This window comes from Miniopterus schreibersii (genome assembly GCF_964146895.1).
Source record: "Miniopterus schreibersii genome assembly, chromosome: 6".
NCBI classification, from domain to species: Eukaryota; Metazoa; Chordata; class Mammalia; order Chiroptera; family Miniopteridae; genus Miniopterus; species Miniopterus schreibersii.
The window spans coordinates 31,656,765-31,680,684 of NC_138107.1; the positions used below are offsets into that span (position 1 = coordinate 31,656,765).

Below are 23,920 nucleotides of genomic sequence, written 5' to 3' on the forward strand. Positions count from 1 at the left end.
AGACATTTTGTTATAACTCATTACTAGGATAACAGCTCAACATCATTTAGGTTTTTGTTTGATAGGAACATGCTATGCAGGTGTATAGAGAGAAAATTCATATTGGGGTTGTTTATTTTATCTACTATACATACAACTTTGAAGATGTGCAGAGGCAGAATACCCTATTATTTCTTATCAGGGACTGGTTATCACTCAATAACTCAATCAAGAGCAACTATGTCAGTAAATTGAGTCTTTGCCTATTTGATGACTCAAAAATAAGCCTTAGGAAGTATAAGGCTCTTGTTGACTACTCCAGTATAAGGTAAACTTTAACTCCACAAACCCAAATTTTCAGATTGATTTTGTCTTTGTTTTTAAATAGAAGATTACTTAAGATAGTCTGCAAAAGGTGTTTTAAAATTTTTATTTATTTAAAACGCTTGTGTGCCTAGATCCTGAGATTTGCAATCTTCTTTAATCTTGCATTGCTTTCTCTACTTCAGATGCCCCTCTTAAGTTCATGCACTGTACTGCTACTTTATAGAATCATCAGAAATCCAAAATGACACTGACACTCTCCTTGTAGACTCTTCAGTGCCTCCCAGTCGTGATCAGCTCAAGTCAAAGCTCTGTAGCTTTGTCCCCTGTGAACAATTCCAGCCACTTCGATTGCCATTCACTTTACCCTCCAGCCATGGCAGTCTACTTGTCGGTCCCTGGCAGCTGCTTCTGCCTATAAAACCCAGTCACTTTCTCTAGTTCACCTGGTTTCTTTTCTGCTCTCATGCTCTGCCTGTTGAAGTCCTTTCCATCCTTCAAAACTCACCTAAGGTTGTCTTAGTTCTAAAGTATTTCTTGATATCTCACCCGAAGCAGTAACTAATTGCTACCCCCTTGGCACTTTCTCACTCTATTTCTTTTCCTCAGGTGAACTCCTGTCATATTATGAAGAGTATTTTTTTCCATATTTCTCCCCATCAAATTTAAGGACAGATACAGTCTCTTTTTTATCTTTGTCTCATCAGACTCTACATCCCTGCCTGAAGAGATTATTCATATATAAATAAATATTGTTAAAGAGACTACCTTATGGTTTAGGATGTATTGATTTGTAAACAAATAAATACATGTATTAAGTTAATTTGATATTAGAAGTTATACTTCCAGGTTGCATTTATAAAGAGGAGAATTTTATAATGCTGTGCTTTTGCAAAATGTTGATTGTAGCACATTACTGGGTAGTAAAATTGATTTAATGGTTTGCATACATCATTTTAAAAAAGTGAAATAGAGCATAGTAGAATAGAAAATATCAAGGTAAGTATTGTTCCAGAAAATATTTTTTCATACATATACACACACATATACATATATACATTCACATGATGTAAACTTTATTTTCTTGGCCAAAAAATTTATTTTTTGACTTAATTTATATTTAAATTTTTAATTATTTTATTTCTTTTTTATGTAAAGTATACTTATTGCCTACTTCATAAACCTGGCTAGGGAACTTCTTAGGTCAAACTATTAGAAGTCATTTAACAATTGGTAGTAACTATAATCTTTTTTCTACTTTATCATTTTTGTTGGATACAGATGCCCTTTTTCCCCCCATTGAGCCCCAGACCAAAGCAGCAGCATGTGCTTTTCCGATATTTACTCTTTCTTTCTCAGCAAACATTTGGCTGAAAAAAAATTACTTTAATATAGTCCTATCAAACAAAGTTTTCTACTTTAAAAAAAGCTAGCTAAAAAAGAAAAGATTTCATGTTTGTGGTTATGATGATACTGATTCACTAGTTCAGAAAATATTTATGTAACTATTAAAATGTTCTAGACACTGAGAACAACAAAATAAGTAGGAACAAAAAAATTAAGATGCCTCAAGGTATCATTGAGGCTGGGATAGTTTAGCTAAGCCTTACATAGTGTATGGAAATGTACTGGACAGAGAACCATTTGGGACCTAAAACTTCACTAAATATTTATGAAAAAAAACACTATTTCCCAAATGATCTGTGGTGCAACTCTAGTTAAAAATATCAAGTTGTTAACCATGTATTGTAACATGGTATCATGTACTCTCCTTGATTAATCTCAGAATATTTAACAAACTGAGTACTCTTAATTTTTTATTATTTTAAAAATATTTTCTTTACTTTAATGCTCACAATATATATTATGTATAGAATGTGTGTGTTATGAACATCTGGAAGTGGGTTAACTGTCATGCAACAGTTTTACATCTGCTTGCTTTGTAACTTTGCCATAGCTACCTGCGTTGCCCTATGGGTATGAATTCAAGTCCTTTCATGCATTTTTATTCTGTTGTGCATCTGGTGAAGACAATGAAGCATGACTTATAACTGGGGAATTCATGCTAACAAATGTTAATTGCAATTTCTACCAAAAATAAAGCAGGATTTATGCAGAGTTTAATAAGAATTTTTTACATTTAGAGATGCCTACATTTATTATGTGGAGGGCATGCTGCTAATTATTATTTTTTAATGTTTCCAAATAAGCTGTGCTAATTCCATCCCATAGCATGAGATTATTTTTATGTTATTTGTGGTATATTTCAAAAGGTAAAGGTAGTTCTGTATTGTACTGTTTTTAGTGACCAGTAGGATTCATTGGGGGAAAGAAAAAGAAAAAAAAAAGAAAGAAAAGTGTCTAGAAGAACCATGAAGCTGAACTTATATGGAAATCAAATTTTTTTTTAGAGCAGAGCCTAGAAAATTAAACTATTTGTGTATGTTTTGCATTTCTTTGTAAGAAAAAGAGAAAAGATAAGAAAAATACACAGACTATATAAGGTAAAAAAATACCCTTTTCTTTAAATTCAAGGGGATGAAGTTCTAGAATGGAATGGTAAACCCCTGCCGGGAGCTACAAATGAAGAAGTTTACAACATTATTTTAGAATCAAAATCAGAACCTCAAGTTGAAATTATTGTTTCAAGGCCTATTGGGTAAGGCTAAAAAAACTTACTTCTTAAGTTTAGTAAATTACATGTATTAGCAGGGTTTTAAAAAGAAGTTTATGCAGTCATACAGTACATGTTAACATGAACAGCTTTTCTTCAATGATGGGCTTACATTTTAGACTTTTAAAATTTCTTAATTTTTAAACCGGAATACTGAGTTTTTCTCACTACATTTTAGAAGCTTCACAATTTAACAACTGTAATATCAAAAAGTATTGATATGCATTTTTAGAAATAAAACATAAAGTAAAAAAAATATTTTTCTTTTAATGGTAGAACGATTTATTTTTAGTAATTCTCATTTAATGAGTAAATATTTCCTTAGAGGGAGTCACTAACAAACTCATCTTCTGGTGATATTTAAAATAGTAATGATTTCATGTCTACATGAACTATTTATTCTACTAAGAATAGAATTTTTTTTTATCTTTTTACCCATGGATAGTTCTAAATTTTATTTAAAAATCAAGCAAGCGTGAAGTATTTTAACATTTTAATTGATCATAATAATTAATATGACATTTGTAAAACTTCAGTTTTTGCCATAATTTAATTATCTACAGCTAGGAGGATATTTTCTATATTTTTGTGTAGAATTCCCCAAAGTGTGAGCTTTTTCTGGCAAACTCACAATGTCCAGAATATTCATTCTGCCAGTTTATAATTTATTGGAAGGCATGTTTAATTGTCTTTTTATAATTGGCTTAATGTTTGAATATATTTTTGGAAATTATTTTCTTTTTCCCCCTCTTTTCTAAAATATTATAAAGCCATTAATTAAAGATATTTTATGTTGAACAAATGCTAGCCTTAAATTCTGTTGTCCTCATGAATATGTCAGTGCAAAACATACAAGGAAATATAATTATTCTAATTCTCAAAAGACTGATAATATATGAGCATATATTCCAAAGAATAATATTAATATATATAAAACTCTAAAGTAAAGGCAAGCTTATAACCAGTTTTAAGTGGTGATTTTTAAGAGTAAACATTTGCAAAAGTATTTACAGTTCCATGCAGATTTTAAAAAAATAGCAACACTATAATTTATGCTAGTTTTACATAATGTGTTCTAGTGCTGAGGTAAATATGGGGCTGGAAAAGAGGTAAGTAATTGGAAAATGAGTCAAAAGTATAAAAAATAAAATTTAAAATCAAGCATGTGCACATTGCCAAATACTTTCAGATAATAGTGGTTTCAATGTAATCAGCTAAAATACCATTGATTTGTGGTGACTTTAAAAAATAACAGACAATTAAAGTGGACTGGAATAACATTTTTATTATTTTTACTTTTTTATGATAATAAGTTAAAAAGTAATAATCTGCATAGCCAATCTGTCACAGATTATGGAATTAAAAAGAATATGGAATACAAAAAAATATATTTAAATGAAAATTAAATCTGGTATCTATTTCCCAGTTAATGGAGAAATCATTAGACTCCTACAAAAATTCTAGCTGTATTTAATAACTATGTTTAATGTAGTTCTATAATTTAAAGCAGAAAGCAAATATTTATTCATAGTTTTGTGGCATAGTGATTTCAAAAATTATTCCCAGTATAACTTACATGCACATTTGGTCAACATGGTCTAACCACTATGCAAAACAGTATGGAGGTTCCCAAAAAATTAAAAATAGAGTCACCATATGACCTAGCAATTCCACTTCTGAGTGTTTACCCAAAGAATTCCAAAACAGTAATTTGAAAAGATACAAGCATTCCTGTGTTAACTGCGGCATTGTTTACAATAGTCAAGATGTGGAAACAACTTAGGTGTCCTTTGATATATGAGTAGGAAAAGAAGATATGGTACAGATATACAATGGAATATTACTCAGCCATAAAAAACAATGAACTCTTACTTTTCTGACAAAATGGGTGGTCCTAGAGGGTCTTATGGTACATGAAATAAGTCAGACAGAGAAAGACACATACCATATGATTTCACTTACATGTGGAATCTAAAGAACACAATAAATGACCAAACAAAACAGAAACAAACTGATAGAACAAATTGATGGTTGCTAGGTGGGAGGGAGATTATGGGGAATGGGTGAAAAATGTGAAAGGGACTAATAAATATAAATTGCCAGATATAAAAATAGCCATGTGGATATAAAGTAGAGAATATAATCAATAATATTGTGATAACTGTATGGTGTGAGATGGATACTAGACCTACTGGGGTGATCACTTCATAAAGTATAGAAATGTCTAATCACTACGTTGTATATCTGAAACTAATATAATACTGTATGTCCAGTGTAATTGAAAATGAATTTTTAAAAAGAGATGTAAAATAGTAATTTAAAAAAGAAAACAAAAACCCATGTGATGTCTAAGAGACGTCAGTCATCTCGCTGTATTGGCCATTTTTGCCAACCTACCAAATACAGTATTCTTAACATTTATGCTTGAAATTGTTGTTAGAACTATTCTACCTCACTTGTGTGTAGAACTAATTAAGAAGGTTTGTGTAAATGTCAAGTGGAAATTTATGCCAGAAAATAATACTGAAGCATTTAACATTAAATAGATTTTGATTGAAAATCACTTAAAAATTTTTTACAACTTTTTCACAATTCTTCTTTCACAAACACATAAAATCCAGAGCGTGTACCTGGTTTCAGAGTTCGGTATTCTAACTTTCACGATTGACTTTGGGATTGATTTTTCAAAGACGTTAGACTATATAAAAAATTGTTTCTAGATTTTTAAAAATTTACTTTTATTTCCCTAATTAAATTTAGAAGAAAGTAGCAGAAGATAAATAGTTGAGCTCTTGCAGCTTAGGTACTGCAAACTAGTCTCTTAATTATCATATAAAATATTTATTTTATACAAATTATTACTTTTACAAAAATATATGATAACATGTATTTATAAAATACATAATACAGGGCATAGTGCCAGTTGCAAGCAGTATAAATTATAGGTGGTTATGAGAATTAGTTTGTACAAAAATGTGACAATGAGAGGCAGGAAATAAGCAAACAGAGAAAACTCTTTGTTTCTATCTACCGCCCCCCCCCCCAAAAGTGCAAAGAAAATCAAACTGAAGTTAAATAACAAGGTAAGTGGTTAGAAATTCTTAAATAATATTTTAATAATTCTTTTGATACTAGCTTACTCCAGTCTGCTTTAATATGTCATGTTAATACTTACATACTGTTAATCAGGTCTTTACATTGATACTAAAATATCTGTGGAATACCAGAGGTAAAGAAGTTCTGTGCAGCACAATTTCCAAACTGAGATGGCCCAGGGTTCCTAGGGTCACAGTGGATAATGGATTAAGCTGAGGGCTATTAAATATTTATCCAGAGTTAATTTGTGAGTGTGACAGGAAATGGGTGTTCTCACAAGTCACTTTCTAATCATATCTAAATGACCATCTGTTTAGCTAACTTCAGTACAGAGATATGAATCTCTATATAGGGTTATATATGTGTATATGAATTATATATTCACATATATAAAATATTTTGGCTTTTTTGTTGCAAGCTTGTATCATTTTTAATTTTCAGTGCAATCCATTCTTTTCATTTGATTAACTTTGCCCATGATGTTCACCATATTATTTTAGTATCAAGAGATGTTTTCATCCCTTCCATTCAGTAAACTCTTTCAGATGTGTTTGTAAAACATATTACTGATTTGTAAAATATGTGTCATTTTAATTTTCTAGAATTGAAGTAAACTATTACCTTTAACATTTTTTATTTCCAAAACCTGCTGTTTTGGTAGTAAAAATATTGTGGTGATTTTAGCCACAATATTAGTCTGATTGTCGTCATGTTAAAAGTGTTTTGCTCTTAAATATATAAAAACTTATTTTTACTGCAGTTTTTATTTTTGTGTGGTGTTTGACATTCATGCACATTAGTAACTGCCTTAATAGTAACTCCTGTCCATTTCCACACCTGTAAAGACCTAAAAGGATTTATCACACCCCTGAGTAAAGTGTGGCTGTGATTGCCTCAGGCAGGGTAGTAGAGCTAAGGGGAAGTTCACCCTGCACTGTTTCTTTTAGTGACATTCCACGGATTCCTGAGAGCTCCCATCCTCCCCTGGAGTCCAGTGAGTATAAGAAAGATTTCTTGTTATTAATATATGTGTTGAATGAAGAGTAAAGACATTGTTTGATTTAATGATTTGATGTGAATGAATTGGTATCGCTATGCTAAGGTTATCTCCAATGATATCAGAAGTTTGCAACCATGACAGTCATTGGAAATTCGAAGAAATTCTTTAAGATTTTTCTTTGTCTCCTGTGTGTGTGTGTGTGTGTGTGTATGTATGTACCTATACAAAAATCTTTATTGACAATACCCTTCTGAATCAAAAAAGTCAGGACCTTCACAGAGCTCAGTTATTATACCAGCAGTAGTTTTATTTGCTGTACATAAAAATTTACTGTGATCTGGATTATTCAGTTTGATTGGCAATTGACTCAGTCTCATGAGCTGCCTAGTGAAGGAAACAGGCACATTAACAAGTAATTTTCCTACACCACAACAGTGTTGTGTATCATCATGGAAGTGAGTAGGTAGAGTAGACGTAAAATTCAGTGGTTATGAGTGGGTCATTGGACAGTGAGTCTAGAGGGTTGAGTTATCTACATGAGCGTTAAAGACACTCCAGATGAGACATTGTATGCCGAGTGTGGGCAAGTTATGCTGTTTCCAATGTGAATGTGAAAGGGACCCAAATATTTACTTTGCCATAGATCGGCATTAAATTAATAATGCATGGTCTTGATTACCAAGTGTTATTATGTAACCCAGCTTATAGACATATAAAATACACAGTGATTTAAACAAACTGATTATTAGAAGCAACAGTGTTCTTGTACAGAGACCCAAGAAAAAGTTTATCCTAAGGGAACTTAACAAGAGACATAGTAACAAAGAATTTTATAGCACTCTCTTATAGTTAAAAGTTTTGGAGGGTACAGAATGATGTTATGTGGTTTAATTTACACTTTATTTACATGTGTAAAAAATTGTGTAGATAGCATATTCTCAAGCAATGCTCCATAAGTAGTGTTTTATCAATAAAGCTAATAAAAGCTTTGAATGGCTGTTTGTTCAAGGTTATACTTACTGGAGTAACAGCATTATACAGACATTCTGTACTGCCGATTCGGCCAGGGTATATTTAAACAGTGATTTGGGAAGAGAGGACTTTGAAAAGTGGGAGGAAAGGGTTTCACTGAATGACTGAGTGGAGAGCCAGCCTCCTCCACACCAGGCGAAGCAAGTCACTTGTGGTGCATCATAGAGACAGCATTCTCAGACTTTCAGGAGATTCCTTTGTAAGAGCGAAACTGAGATAAATGATAAATCTTATTTTAGAACAGGGATGAATTCCAGGCTTAGATCTACTCATACACTTTATTATATATGGATTCATTTTAATTTGATTAAGGATAGTTCAAAATAGATGATCATTTAGTCAAGATAAGAGAGTAACAGGTACCATCTTTCTTACCCTTAAAGGCCTGAAGCCTCTTACCTATATGGGAGCTTATACAAGAGCCTAAACTGTAAAATACCCTCCAAAAATGCAGAAAATCAGCACTTACAAGTTAAAACAAATAAATAAAATATTTGATTATGTCATTTTAATTACTTTTAAAATAGGCAGGTAATCGAAGACAACATAACTTTCCATAACTATCCAATTGAAAGCAGGCTCTGCTGTTATTGTTGGTATTTAATTATGGTTTTATACAAATAACATGCATTTAACATTTTATTAAAAAAATCTATTCCTCACACATCTGTTATAAATATGTTACTGAAAATTACTTAAATTTTTTTTCTCATTTTAGGTTCAAGTTCTTTTGAATCTCAGAAGATGGAAAGGCCTTCCATTTCTGTTATTTCTCCAACAAGTCCTGGAGCTCTAAAAGATGCCCCGCAAGTCTTACCAGGACAACTTTCTGTACGTAATTTTTGTACATGGTAAAGATCATTAGTACTTGCTCACTGTTCTGAGTGTATCTTAAAAAAATGTATGGCTTTCTTTGAAGCTCATGATATAGTCATAGTCACTTAACACCATTGTCTACATCAATTTTTTATGTATTTTTAAAGATTATTCCTTCGTTTCTATCTTCATTTGGAAGTATTTATTGGGTGCTTGTAATTTGCCAGATGTCCTGAAATTAAATGATAAATAACATAAATAAAAAAAATATCCATTATATTTTGTATGTTATACAAAAGTTTCTGAGGTAAGTAGTTGATTAGACATAATCAACTTAGAAAGTTGTTTTATTTACTTAACAAACTTATGAGCCTGGAGACTGAAACATTTAAATTTAAAATATTCTTTTTAACTTCCTAAGACATCTGTTGAAACTCTTTATGCTGATATCAGTCTGAACAAGCTTTAGTTTTCCTCACTGTTGCCTTATCTATGATCTGGGAAGAGCTGGATAAAGAAACTACGACTAACTTAGGAAAATGCAAATCTTTGTAGATTATTGTAGAATACTGCACATTTGTATAAATAACTAGAAGAAAACCTTGCTTTAAATTATTCTATAAATATTAGTTGATCTTTTTCTTTGTTAGTAAAATACGGATTTCTATAGTCTGTTTTTGCTGCTCTTGGTTTTCATTAAAGAAGATAACTGTAAGCTTGCTGTAGTTTTTAAAACCTTTCTTGGTAACTGGGAACAGAGATACGGATTCATACAGATCCGTGTTTGAATCATCAATCTGCGCTTTACTGTGAAAAAACAATTCCACGGAAAATTAGCTTATCTGCTTATAATGACTCTTAAATATGTTCCAGTATATACCCATTAAACAACTGTGCTCTTATTTAACCATAAAACCAAAACTGACTTCTACATTTTTAAAGCAAAGTTAAAGTTAACATTGTCCATGGCCAACACAAATACTAAATTGGCTGCCAAAGTTCTGGTTCTTAGAAGCCTAACAATAGACTCAGTGTGTCATTTTCCCATTTTTCTTTATTCAAACTATCATGAAATCTTAGGAGAAATATCATTATTGGGCCTTCACGTAGTTTGAAGGCATCATTTATGTATTGCATACCCCTATGTTCTTTTCCTAGTCTCTCATGAATTTTAACCTATAACAGGTTAATTATAAAAATTAAATAAGGAACACAAACAGAAAACAACTGTACCTGGTGTACAGTAGAGCCACAGTAAATGTGTTTCCTGGTCTCCTCCAACTCATTTGTATATATTTCATTTTATTTCATCTACATATGGTACTGTAAAATGCATTTAGCCATACTATAATCATTAAGCGCTGATAATCACCAAGCACTTGCATTTAGCTTTGAAAAGCAAGGATAGCCCTGGCTAGTGACTCAGTTGGAACATTGTCTCCTACACCAGTAGGTTGTGGGTTTGAGCCCATACCTAGGTTGCAGTTCTATCCCCAGTTGGGGTGCTTATGGGAGGCAAACGATCAATGCTTCTCTCTCACATTGATGTCTCTTTCTCTCTCCCCCCCTTCCTCTCTCTCTAAACAATCAATAAAATAAGAAAAAACACCATATCCTCAGGTGAAGGTTAAAAAATAACAACAAGGGTAATTAGTGTCCCCTACTTCCCTTAGTTTTTTATAAAATTTTTATCATTAGTTTTATTTTAATAGCATGGTATCGTATAAGAGAATATAACACTGCTGGTCTACCAGTTGTAAGTTATGTTTAAAATGCATGAAAAGTCAAGCTCTAAGTCGTTATGCTTTCAAATTGGTATTCTTTTTAAAAAATAATGTCCATAATGCAATTGTATTTCACTTGAAAAAGTTTTTCTTCAAAAATAATTTTAGTATTTTTGTAAAGTTTTACCTCATGATTTTTACAAATAGTTTCTTTCTTCATTGCTCCTAGGTGAAAATGTGGTATGATAAAGTGGGACACCAGCTGATTGTAAATGTTCTACAAGCCACAGATCTACCTTCTAGAGTAGACGGGCGTCCCAGGAATCCCTATGTAAAAATGTATTTTCTTCCAGATAGAAGGTAGTGAATAATTTTAGAAAAAAATATGCAAAAAAAATCTTTACTAATAGAAAAGATAGAATTTCCTTTCTGGGGTATACTTTTACTTATTTTGTTAAGCTGTATTGAGGTAAAATTGTTATTCCAAAAATTGCCCATATTTAATGTGTGCATTTTGATGAGTGTGGACATATGCTTACACCTGTGATATAGTCTTAAAATTTAATAGATAATTATCTGAGGGAATAAACTACATTATCCCTGAAAAACAAAGCCCTCAAGCCTTGTATTTAAAACAAAAAAACAATCTCCCAATTTTAAAACTTTCATTACCTTCATTATATACCTATCAGCCTTTGATAGCTACACATCATTTAGAATATGCCTTTGTATATGTGTACCTATAATCATAACTACTGCTTTCATTATAGTTAAAACTATAATAGCATTAAACTCTACAGTTTTTTTAGACTTTTATATGAAAAGATATGAATTAAAAATAGTAAAAATCCCAATAGCAATATCACACGTAACTACAGTAGGTGGCAGCATATGCTTGCTTTTGCTCTTTCACTTACCAAAGAAAACTTATTTTTCAGCGATAAAAGTAAGAGAAGGACCAAAACCGTAAAGAAAGTACTAGAACCAAAATGGAATCAAACTTTCGTCTATTCCCACGTACATCGTAGAGATTTTAGAGAACGGATGCTAGAAATCACTGTGTGGGATCAACCCAGAGTGCAGGAAGAAGAGAGCGAATTTCTCGGAGAGGTGATGTACTTGATAAGGATTCAACTGCAATGCTTACTGAAGTTTCTGTCACATGTGTTACTTGTGGTTGCCTTTTGTGTAACGCTTCGGTAAATGTGGCTGGTCTAACTTGAGAACTGCGCTTTCAGATCCTCATAGAACTGGAGACAGCACTTCTAGATGATGAACCGCATTGGTATAAACTGCAGACACATGATGAGTCTTCACTACCTCTGCCTCAGCCATCACCTTTCATGCCAAGGCGACACGTTCACGGAGAAAGCTCCAGCAAAAAACTGCAGAGTAGGTTAAAGGTCTTTTTAGTTACCAGAATTCATTAATTTTGTAATGAGATTAACTTTCAAAATATTTTCTCAGATGCTTGTTAGAGACCAGAATATTGGAAAATCATTCATTTATATAAAGACACCTGGCAAAACTATTTTCTACGTTTTCCCACAGGATGTGGTGTATACGTAATGAGTAATTCCAGAGCTGAAAGTTGAAGCACTCTGACTTACAATTCTTTGCCCTCTACTGATTCAGCTGTTGACTGATTAACCGATAGAGTAATTTTTTGTCATTATTGCTGGGTTGCTACATATAATCGGCAACCTCTTAATAACTTTATAGTATTTTTAGTATTATTATTCACTAAAAATTTTTTAAAACCCACATAAACGATGTTTGTTGTTTTTCATCTAGTGATTGGGGAAAACTTATTTTTTTCTGTACATATCCGTTAAATTTTGAGTTATGACTAAATCTCTAATTCAATAAGTGAAACTTAGAAGCTTCACTTCGGTAATGTAGAGCTGAATTGTTTGCTTCATATAATTAAATATTTCATGTTAGTGCTTCTTTGATCAAGCATTTCCTCGATATTAATATTTAATGAAGTGTAATGGCTAACCATGCATATTTTATAAAGGGCCCTGGTGTCCTTTCAATAATATGAGCTCAGTGGAGTTCCAGCCAGGAAAGGTCTCTTTGAACCTTTCCACTCAGCCCTGTCCTCCCTAAACTGCAGAGGAGGGCACTTCACTGGGTAGAAAACAGTCTATACATTTTGCAATAGGCTTGTGCAATAAGGCCACAATTAAAGAATAATTTGGAAAATCCAACCTTACTCCATGAAGTCCTTCTATATGTCTTCAGTGATTTTATTGTGGAAATACCTAGAAAATGTTATCCTTGGAGAAGAAACAGTACTGTATAAATCTGCTGTTTGTTTACTTTGTATGATTCTTTTTCAAAAATATTTAGTAGTAATGTCATTAGCTGGATTTTTTTAAAGAACTGTTACCCTGTCATTTACATTTCACAAACCAACAAGATACAGAGTATCTGTTTGCCTTCCTGTTGTGCAGGATCTCAGCGAATCAGTGACAGTGACATCTCAGATTATGAGGTTGACGATGGTATTGGAGTAGTTCCTCCAGGTGCGTGGGTGATTGGCATGGCCCTGCTTCACTGTTTCTATGCTTGTTTTCACTGGCATTTCCAGACTTCTTTGGGATACTGAACTGACACAGATAAATCAGTATTATATTAGTCAATGGTGACTTGTGTCCCAAATTACTATGAACCTGTAAAATTGCCTAGCTGATATTCATTAATATCCCCACTTATTTAACCTAGACAGGCTCTTTCTTAGAAGCATGGCTAGCCAGGTTAAAATCACTATTTCACAATGCTGCGAGCATAAGTGAAAATACGGATTTCATTGTGAAAGGATATGGTTAATTTTCTAAAATAAAAAATTCATTCTCATGTTTTATATTGTATATCTATGACTTTCCTTCCTCGGTTTTTGAAAATTATTTAGCCTTCCATGGAATATACTGAGAAAGGTGCATGGCAGGGTTTAAAACTGCATGTATGTGCATGGCTTAACTTCCAATGCTTTTGTGATGTGTTTACCACTAATTATACTAGAGTGTGTATATGTTTTATTTTATTTTTTTAAATATATCTTTATTGATTTCAGAGAGAGGAAAGGAGAGGGAGAGAGAGAAATAGAAACATCAATGATGAGAGAGTCATTGATCAGCTGCCTCCTGCACGCCCCCTACCGGGGATCGAGCCCGCAACCCGGGCATGTGCCCTGACTGGGAATTGAGCCCCAATTACCTGGATCCTAGGTCAGTGCTCAACCGCTGAGCCACGCCTGGCTGGGCTGTATATATGTTTTAAAATAAGGAAATGCTTTAGAAAGATTCATTTTAAGTCAACATCTTTTTTGTCATAAGTCAGTAAAATTTTTTGTGGCATTGTGAGTTCAAGTCAGTTTTTCATCTGACTCTTTTGACAGAAAGTGAATAAAACTAAGTAGTAAAGGCTTATTTTCTTGGCACTAATCCTTTACTATTTCCTTGATTCACTAATAAAAAGTAAGGAAATATCAAAATAAGAAGAAATTAAAGAGAAAATCTTGGGACATATAAAGAGTTATTAAAGGCATTTCTTTAGGACAATGTTGACATATGTCCCCTTAATTTTTGTAATTTCTCAAATACGGGTGCACTTAATTTGAGGGTAGGGGTTTGGCAAACTTAACAGATTCCACACTAGTGACTAAATTCACAGTCTGGAGAAATGCATACAACTTCATTAAAACTAGGAGAGAATTATAGAGTTCTCTAGGATTAGGTTTCATTTGCTTCCATAATTCAGAGAGAACATAGTATTTAATCACTGTATTAAAGTGAAAACATTTCTAAGAACAATAAAGCTGGTGGTGCACATATCTGCATACTTAGATGTTACTCTTGGATATCAGACCATCAGTGAGAGTGTTAAATAATCTTGGATAATAGTGGATATAACACTTAGTATTTTCTTTTCTTTTTTCTTTGTGTTTGTTTATTTCTAAAAATATCATAATAATTAGGCACATTCCCTACAGAAACTTTAACACAAAGTTTAACAGACTGTTGTTTGTGCTTTTTTAATGAAATTGAAAAGAGAAAAGTGATTATATGTCAAGTCCATTGGCACATTTAAGTAAGAATCAGGTGATTACTTGTAGGAAGTCATCAAACCTTTCTAACAAAAATATTGACTATTAATCAGCTTTAATGTTGTTACCAATTCACCTAAATAGAATTTATTTCTGTGGGTGGTTCTAACATGTATTCACTTAAAATTTCATGTTTTATGCTGAGGCAGGATAGTGAATGAATGAATTAATAAAAGGCCAATTCAATAAATACTAAGGTGGTGAGTTTCTTCTTCTTTCCCTGGAAGATTCTGTGGACAGCAGCCAAAATGGGAGTTACGGCACCCACTAAAGATGGAATAGTGCTTAGATACCACAAAAGAACACTGGATTCTAAATGTATTTATATTCCATACTGAGATATACTATGTCATGGTGTTTGCAAACTACATAACTTCTTTTATCATATAGAAGCAGGGTCTAAATTATCATTTTAAATATTCATTTTTATTTAGCATTTAAAATGTAATGAGACAAACTTTTAATAAAATATAACTAATAAATTACATAAACAATAATTAATATTTTATGACCCAGAGGTCTCTTTATATATTAATAAAGGAGATGATGTAATTTATTTGTATTTTCAGGTATATTCTTTATTGATCCAAAGTGAGCATATGGTACCTTCTAAAGATGTGTGGCTAATATAATATAGCAAGCCACTCAGTGTTAAATGTACATTTTAAATAAACAGGAAAGATGAGCGTTGGTAAAATAAGGGCAAGAAGCTAAAATAAAGTCAAGGGATAAGTTAATGAACAAGCACGTTGACACATTCTCGTATACTTTTAGAGGTTGATTACCAATACATTTCCTAGCATCCTTTATAAAGAGAAATCTGTTTAGATGTAAATACCAATTCTACATATGTTTTAAAAAATGCATTTAGGCAAGTTTCTGGTTGTATATGTTCTATGGAAGTTCTGAAGCTTCAGTTAAAAGTTCTATCTCGACCTTCCCTTAAACTGTCTACCTTGGTTTTTCTTAGAACCAGGGTTCAGTGCTCTTGTTTGATGCTTTGCTTCCTTTCTCTAATCAAATCTAAGGTTCTGAAAGCAGTTGAGGCCTACAGAACTACATCTTATTAACTTTATAGTTATCATAGCCTTATTGTTATTTAAAATAAACAATTTTAGCTGCTTAAGAAAAAGAAAAATAACCATAACATAGTGCCCTCACCTGAGACAAGACATCTATCCATCTCAACTTTTCAGAGCATTATGCAAATTCAGAAAGTGGAAAAAGCCTCTAACTTTCAGCCAATTTCATATTTTATGAAATATGCATAAAATAGCAGTTCTCTCCCACCTTTTTCTGAAGATAGAGTACATGTCAACAATAAATTAAACATAACATGAAGAAAACCAAATTATTTTGTAAAAAGCAGACAAAGAACTATGTATGTATATTAAGGTAGGATTAAAAAAGACATTAATTTCTATATAATGCAAAGAACCCGACAAAAATGAATTATACCCTTTTAACAACAGCAAGACATCTAAATTCTCTGAGTTATTTGATAATAACTATACCAAATTGGAAAATTCTACTTATATACCTTGAACATTCATTGAACTTTTGAAATGGTGCTCTCAACTCAACATTGACCTTCTATAATTATTGTATAATTAATACCAAATGTTATCAAAATATACCAAATGTTAATTTAAAATGTTTAAGTAATTTAGACTTTGGATTAAATATCTTTAGAAATAGTCATTATTTTTTATAGTAAGCTGCAAAATAAATTCATTAGCTATAAATTTAGTTGGTCTCTTTTCTAGACTTAATATTACAATTTATACATCTGAACAACAACAAAGAAACTTTTATGCATGAAACTGAAAATAATAGCTATTATTTTTATTTTAAAATGAAAATATATGAAATTATAGCATTTATGGTTATATTATTTGGTTTTTATATTTTTAGAGAGTGACAACATGGTTGAGCTTCTAAGGTCTCAGTATTGTCAAATTGCACTTTATGAAATGTTTAAAGACCTTGCTTCTCAGTTAAGCTTAGTTTAAAAGATGATACAACCACAAAAAATAAACTGTTGAAGATTTTTAGCTTGTCTTTAATAAGGATGTTTCATGGCATATTTTAAAAATAATGTGGAACTTATCAATAAATAAATGAACAACAGTTCAGGCTGCCCAATTAAATTTAGTGTTTTCATGGTTCATGGACATTTTATGTAGTTGTAAATATAATTATTTTTCTTTGGCAAGAGAATATTTTACTTTACTTTTAATAATAGGAAACAATAATCCTGTTAAAAAATTCAATTAAACTGGAACTATGGATTTCAGATTACTGTTTTATCTTAAAATCAGAGATAGTATAAACAGAAAATGACTTTTAAAGTTTATTTTTAATTGATATTATGTTAACTGTATTGATTAATGTTACTACTAACACATTTGTGGGATAATTTGAGAAGTCTGGGGTAAATTTGATGATTGTTTCTTTGGGAAAGTTAATTCGCTCTGAGTTATTGTCATAGTCATCTCCACCAATACACTATTTTCATTTGAAATTTGCTGTTTTGTCTGTGGTTTGCAGAATTAATGATCAGTATTTGTGATAGTGAAGATCTGCTACTCTTCTTTGTTAATTAAAATCAGAGTGACATTTTCATTTTCTTATTAGCAAAGCCATCTGAAATTCAACTACAATAATTTATTCTTTGGAAGAAAACTCAGATAACATTTAAAGAGACACTAAATTTCTAAGCATTGACTTGTAAATTAACTATAGTTCACTGTCAAGTGCTTGATTTGTGTTGTAAAGTCACTCATTCATTCATTCTTTAAACTAAAATAGTATCCCAACTCATTATAATATCTGAGGCATCAACTGTCCTGTTTGTACTCAGTATCTTCATGGAACCTTTGAGCCAAACTGTAACCTGTTCTTATGCATGTATATGTTACACTTTGTGTATGTACACTTAATAGTTTTGAAGATAAAGCTAATAATACTGATTGCATGTCATGTATCTTCATAGGTCAGGGGCTGTTTTAGATATAATTTGCTATATCCACATTAACGTTTACATTATAGAATACTGACTGATTTTTTTGTGTGTACTCTTACCAGTAGGTTATAGGTCTAGTGCTAGAGAAAGTAAATCTACAACATTAACTGTGCCAGAACAGCAAAGAACAACTCATCACCGCTCACGCTCAGTGTCTCCTCACCGCGGCGATGATCAGGGAAGGCCGCGCTCACGTTTACCAAATGTGCCATTACAGAGGTAGGCTTGGAAACGGGCTCAGTGTTCCGGGCAGTACTTTTTTATTATAACACTACCACAGGCTTCTGTCTGAAATGAAATCATGGTTTGGGCAATCAAGTTATTTTTTTCAGAATCATTTGTAGGCAAAATGCCTTTTTATTCACGACCCAATGTTCTGTTCTTTAATCTCAACATTCTGTTCTGTGCAACATTCTGTTCATTAATCTCAAGAAATTTCCCAAGGAGTGAAAGAAGTTTATGTCCCAAGCCCTGTTTTTGAATAACTGTTGTATTCTGTTTGCTATTTTTCTCTCCTGTTATGAGAAATTGTATGGTAATGAATCAGGCCTGTGGAGAAAAGTGGCAAAGAAAATGAGATTAAGCCATGGGACATATTCTTTAGAAATTCAGGATTGTCTCTGTGAAGTAACTTTAAATGCTTGGAAAAGTGTATAAAATATAAGTAATGTAGCACTCTATTTCCTCTGACCCTGACTAAAATTTTAATTCAATAAGCAGATAAAAACTGGTCCTTTTTTGATAGAAATGCAAAAGAAGGTTAGAAAAGTGCAGCCAGCCAGAGCATTCATTGAGAAGAAATACCTTTAAAAGCCATTGATAAAGTAGTTATTTGATTATGATGCCAATACTTTTCTAGCTGCGTCAGTTGTTTGCCAGTTACTGTTAATTCTTCCCTATAAGTCTGCCTGCCTGATTTAAGAAGATGATCCTCTTTGATGCATATGGATTTTTTTGTAATCATTTCAGGAGTTTAGATGAAATTCATCCAACAAGAAGGTCACGTTCTCCAACCAGACACCATGATGCCTCTAGAAGTCCAGTTGATCACAGATCCAGAGATGTGGATAGTCAGTATTTATCTGAACAAGACAGGTATTTGTTTAAATTATGATCTCAACATTACACATTCTTTGACCTGTTTTAATGTATGATAGATATCTTGGCATAACACATTAGAGAGTAAAAGTAATTCATCACTCAAAGCTGAACTTCTCTTATGGAACAACTTGGACAATATTACACTGTCATAATATAGACTATTTAAAAAAAAATCCAAACGTATGTTTAGCTAGTTTCAAATGTACAGATTACTATTGATTTAGTCTATATTATAGAAGTGAGCCTACATACATAAGCAGTTTTCAAATATTTTATATTTTTTCGATTGTAGTATTTGGGTTGTTATTTATGTAATTATGAAATTATGTATTTTATGTTATTAAAGATTTTGGATGCAGATCGTCTGAAAGACAGACAACATTGCAGAGTTTCTGTGAGAACATCAATAACAAGATTTTTATATACCTACTTTTTATAAAATATATTTCCATAAAATGTCTATAAAGTAGAAAATATTGAGATGGATGTTTTCTTATGAAAAAATACTCCCTGGACACAATTACTAAAAATCTACATTGTGACTCTGTTATTTTGCATGCCCACAGACTTTCTTTTCAAATTAACCACATATCTGCAATAATATGCCTGACCACAAGCTCAGGATATGATTTAAGACTTCATAATACCCTCCGTATTGAATGTTCTCTTCTCTGTTTGAAGTAAAGAAACTTTCAGGGAGGAGTAGGAGAATGATAGCGGTGCTAAATGATTGATTTTTTGCCATGTCATTAAAGATACAGAAGTCAAATAAAGCTTCTTACCTTCCTAATTGTCATCCTATGGTGGGAAGGGGCGTGATGACCTTCAGAGGGAGAAGTTATATTGGGTACAAGGACAGGAACTGCTCTGAGGAATAGTATTCCACCCTGCTCAGCCTGAGTTGAGTTGAGTTGAGTTGAGTTGAGTTGAGTTGAGTTGTTGAGTTGAGTTGAGTTGAGTTGAGTTGAGTTGAGTTGAGTTGAGTTGAGTTGAATGAGGGCCACTTTGTCAACATTCACTGGAGTCACCATGAATTTAGGTGAGGAGGAAGAAAATGGACTTCTTGACCAGGGCATTCAAGAGAGTGGAATTAATTTGAATGTATAAAAAGTATCAATTTTAGACTAAAATAATCTTAGTCAAATATACTCTTGGGTTGCTAGAGAAACATAATATGTGATACTGTATTTTCAGTGGCTGTAAAAGCCAAGAAAACTATCATAATTTAAGTTTCTTAAAATAAGTAGTAAAATTTTAGGGTTCCCATTAGTATCAGAAACGCCAGGTTTTATAGGCCTTTCAAAAGTTATTAAAATAACCCAGGTGTCTAGAATTGGAAATCAATTTCTACATCTTATTTTGAGAAGGCTTGGTTTTCTTTTGTTTCAATATTCTGTGCAATCCCTTTAAAATGCAGTTGCCAATCAGCAACAGCTCGGACTTTGATCATAATGTTTGTACTTTATTGTTTAAATTTTTTAAAATGCTGTCATGTTTTTTGTTTAACTTCTCAAGCAAGTATGCTAGTGCAGACAATCTGGTTTCTTCCCTTTTCATGTCTTCACCGGCATACCATTGGCACACCCCGCGTCATTTAATGCCTCATGATTTATCTGTTTCACTCACCCCCATCCTGTCCGTGCAGTGAGCTTCTCATGCTGCCCAGAGCAAAACGAGGACGAAGTGCAGAGTGCCTGCATACGACCAGGTAAATACAGGGGTCGCTCTCGGTGCCTGTGTGTGGTGCGCTCCATTCTGCTGCTCCTCCGTCTCTCCCCGAGTGCTGTCATCACAAAGAAGTCAAATTACCTTCCCAAGCATTCAAAATGTGTTTCGTTTTATATGGAGCTTTTGTGGAAAAGCTTCCAAATATATTTTAATTCTGATCCAGGCAGACGACTCTTCTAGGTGTCTACCAAAAAATGCAGAGGCTGGCGGGCCTCTAAACCTGAGGACCCAGCTTCTGCAGTTAAAGTTCTAGGTGCTCCCTGTGAGCAGCCCCGCCCAGCACATACACCTGTCTAGTCACAAGGGGTCTGATCTGCTGTGCATGGCAGTGTCCTTGTTTTTATAATTATAAGTTTGCCTTTTCTTTTAGCCTTTTTTAAGTTTCCTTTTGGAATCTACTGTTGTTTATATTTTGTTTGCCTTTAATAAAATCTTTATCAGTTCATTTGTGTGTGTGTGTGTGTGTGTTAGTTATTTTCTATTTTTGTGATTGATATGCTTTCAGAAATATTGATTCTGTTGATTGCTTACCCGGTTTTAATTACTGAGCTTCAACTTCCTTCATGATAAAAAAAAAAAAAAAGAGGATATCTGACTTGCTAACCCATAAACCTTCCCTTCCTTCATCACACCAGTTCAGAAGTGCTGCAGTGCAAACTTTTTCATAAAGTCATGGAATAATATGATGTCTTTTCAAAGGTGAGAAGGAAAAGGGATGTGATATTCTCCGCTAAATTGGAGCTTAGAACCTGATACCATATTTTCATGTCATCACATCTTGGATTTCACATCCAAAATAAATCCTCTTACAGACTACTCATAGAACTCAGCCTGTAAATATTTGTTGTCCATTGGGAGTTAACAGAAGATAAGGAAGTGAAATAGCTAACACAGAGACAAACTCTTCTAAATATTATGGGCAATAAAAAGTGAGTAGGAAAGAGCTCTAACTGGAATCCCTGCAATGCAAGAACAGATACAGAATTTACTGTGTCTACATAGAACACATGGTTCTGCTTAGTAATGCAAACATGATTTTGCTTATAAGAGTTGTTTTAACATTTTATATGTGTAAAATAATCCCATTGACAACTACTGCCATGTTTGCTTGTAATACCACAGGAAAAAATGAGGAAATATTAGTTCTGTTTGTGGAATAAGGGAAAATATATAAAATCATAAATATTGTAAAAAATTAGCTCATTCTTTATAATGCTCAACTGCCCAGGCTTACTGTTAGTGGTTCTTCCTGATCAATAGTTTGTTATTAGGAACGATTTGTTTAGAAATTCAGAAAGTTTTCTCATAGTCCTGTTGATCTGAGTAACTGTAAAAAAAACAAAAACAAAACTAAAAACTTTATATTTATTAAGCATCTAGTGTGGCCTGGCACCCAATGTGTGGGCGTTTCTAACATATTCACACCAATAGTCTACACAGAATAACTAAATATGATGTCTTAGTTTTCTTGTTTTCTACTTCTAAAGATGAAATATCAGGATTTATACAATATGATATACCAGTAGTTTCATCATTTTGTATAATCTTATCTTCAAAATACATTATATCATATTCACTTATGAATTTTCAGAATAAAATTTGAGGATTTAGTCTTTCCCAGAATACAAGGAAAATAACTTTTATTGAGTACTCAGCACAGTGCTAAGTATTTAGTGTACTTTATCTCAATTTCCTGACAATAACTATATGTTAATATTATTCTTATTATTCTCATTTTACAGATAAGGAATGATGATAAAGTTTAATTTGATAAGGAACAGAGCGAGAATCAAAAATCAGGTTTATTTGATTTTTTCCACTAAACTAGTTTTTCAAAAAATATGTTCTGAGGAGTTGTTCCTGCGTGATGTTCCACCAGTAAAAGTCTGTGAGTCAAAGCGATTGTGGAAACATTGCAAATTAAAGCCCCTCCCTGGAGATTTAATACGCACAGCATATTGAAGTCCCGTACTAAAGAAATCTCATATGCTTTAAGCCATTTTTTCTTACATTGTTTAACCATCAAACTCTCTTTTTCATAAAATATGTCCTAAGAAAGTAGTGCCGTACAGAAAATATTGTGGCTGCCTGACCGTGCCCTAGATACTTTACACCTGGTATCTCCTTTAATTCTCACAGCATCCGGTAGAAAAAGGCTTAACCACTTGACCTCAATTACCCAGGTTAACAGCCAATAAGTGGCAAAGCCATGGTGGGAACTTAGGCCTTCATACTGTAAATTGAATGCTATTTTCCGTTCATAGTCCCATTCTATGCTGATCCCTGTTGCAGTGTTCCTGAAAAAAAAAATCACTTTTGAATCAATTGCTTAGAAAAGTTATACAGCAACCTGTTACTAAAGATAGCTGCCTAAGGTTAGGAGTTGAAGACTGTTGTCTGTAAAGCATACAAAATCCTTACTTTCAAAAAGATTTGTCACCAGTCTGTGCTTGAATATGGTAATCTAATACATTTTTAAACTTCAGCTTTGAGAGTTTTCCTTGGATTCCACCATTAGCATAAACATGAGTAAACCAGTAGGGTGTTTGATGTTTAGTATGTCCTCAGCAAATGCTATTCCCTTCTCTATTTGTCATGCTATAATGTAGGCCAAAATGGATAGTGGAATTTCACAGTGAGCAGTTTATAGAAATTATTAAATTATCAAAAAAGTAATTGATTAACTGGACCTAGTTTGTTCTTGGTGGTATAGATAGTTCAGAAACCCTCACTGATTTTAAAGGAATTCAGATAAAGTTTGGCTTTGTTGTGGCCGTTATCTCCCACATCAGAATTCCTATTTTGGTTTGCATCTAATGCCATCTCACCCAAGTTCCAATGATAGATTATACTTATGGTTGGATTTGGATCTAGAAGATTATAAATGAAAAAACTTGCTTCACTAGAATCACTCCTTAATCTTTTGCTATTTTCTTTCTTTACCCAGTTGAGTGCCAGGATCAGCCTCATCCCTGTAATGCTGGTCAGCTATTGACTTATTAGAGTATTAACTCCTATTCATATTTTAATTTCCAAATGACATAAATTTGTACTAGTACTTTGAACTACAAGTTGTTTACTTCCCATGAAAGCAGGTATAATATTAAATCAGGAATTACATAGTAAATTTAAATATTGGTAATTCATATAGTGTGGTTAGCAGATACTTTTCAAATTAAAGCAATTAAATTGTAATTTTGAGTAATTTATCTTAATTATGAAGACAGATGTCTATGATTCCATATTTTAATAATTCTAATCCTACCTTCAAATAATTACTGTGGTTATTTTGAGAAATAAAACAAAAGAA

General features: G+C 32.6%; 1 protein-coding gene across 27 annotated transcripts in view; it reads left to right on the forward strand.

Annotated features, from left to right (window-relative positions):
* RIMS1 (regulating synaptic membrane exocytosis 1) overlaps positions 1 to 23,920 on the forward strand; it is a gene marked incomplete at its 5' end in the record, with an annotated part of 385,667 nt that overhangs the window by 246,085 nt on the left and 115,662 nt on the right. For 14 of the 27 annotated variants that reach the window (XM_081140467.1, XM_081140479.1, XM_081140480.1 and 11 more), the window contains 10 exons: positions 2,839 to 2,962; positions 7,021 to 7,067; positions 8,824 to 8,936; positions 10,875 to 11,005; positions 11,584 to 11,755; positions 11,884 to 12,037; positions 13,105 to 13,176; positions 17,847 to 18,000; positions 18,751 to 18,876; positions 20,528 to 20,590. In XM_081140467.1, coding sequence (XP_080996593.1) covers positions 2,839 to 2,962; positions 7,021 to 7,067; positions 8,824 to 8,936; positions 10,875 to 11,005; positions 11,584 to 11,755; positions 11,884 to 12,037; positions 13,105 to 13,176; positions 17,847 to 18,000; positions 18,751 to 18,876; positions 20,528 to 20,590 — 1,156 coding nt within the window. Of the gene's footprint in view, positions 1 to 2,838; positions 2,963 to 7,020; positions 7,068 to 8,823; positions 8,937 to 10,874; positions 11,006 to 11,583; positions 11,756 to 11,883; positions 12,038 to 13,104; positions 13,177 to 17,843; positions 18,001 to 18,750; positions 18,877 to 20,527; positions 20,591 to 23,920 lie in introns of all 27 variants that reach the window. The other 13 variants (XM_081140483.1, XM_081140457.1, XM_081140459.1 and 10 more) reach the window with 1 other exon arrangement.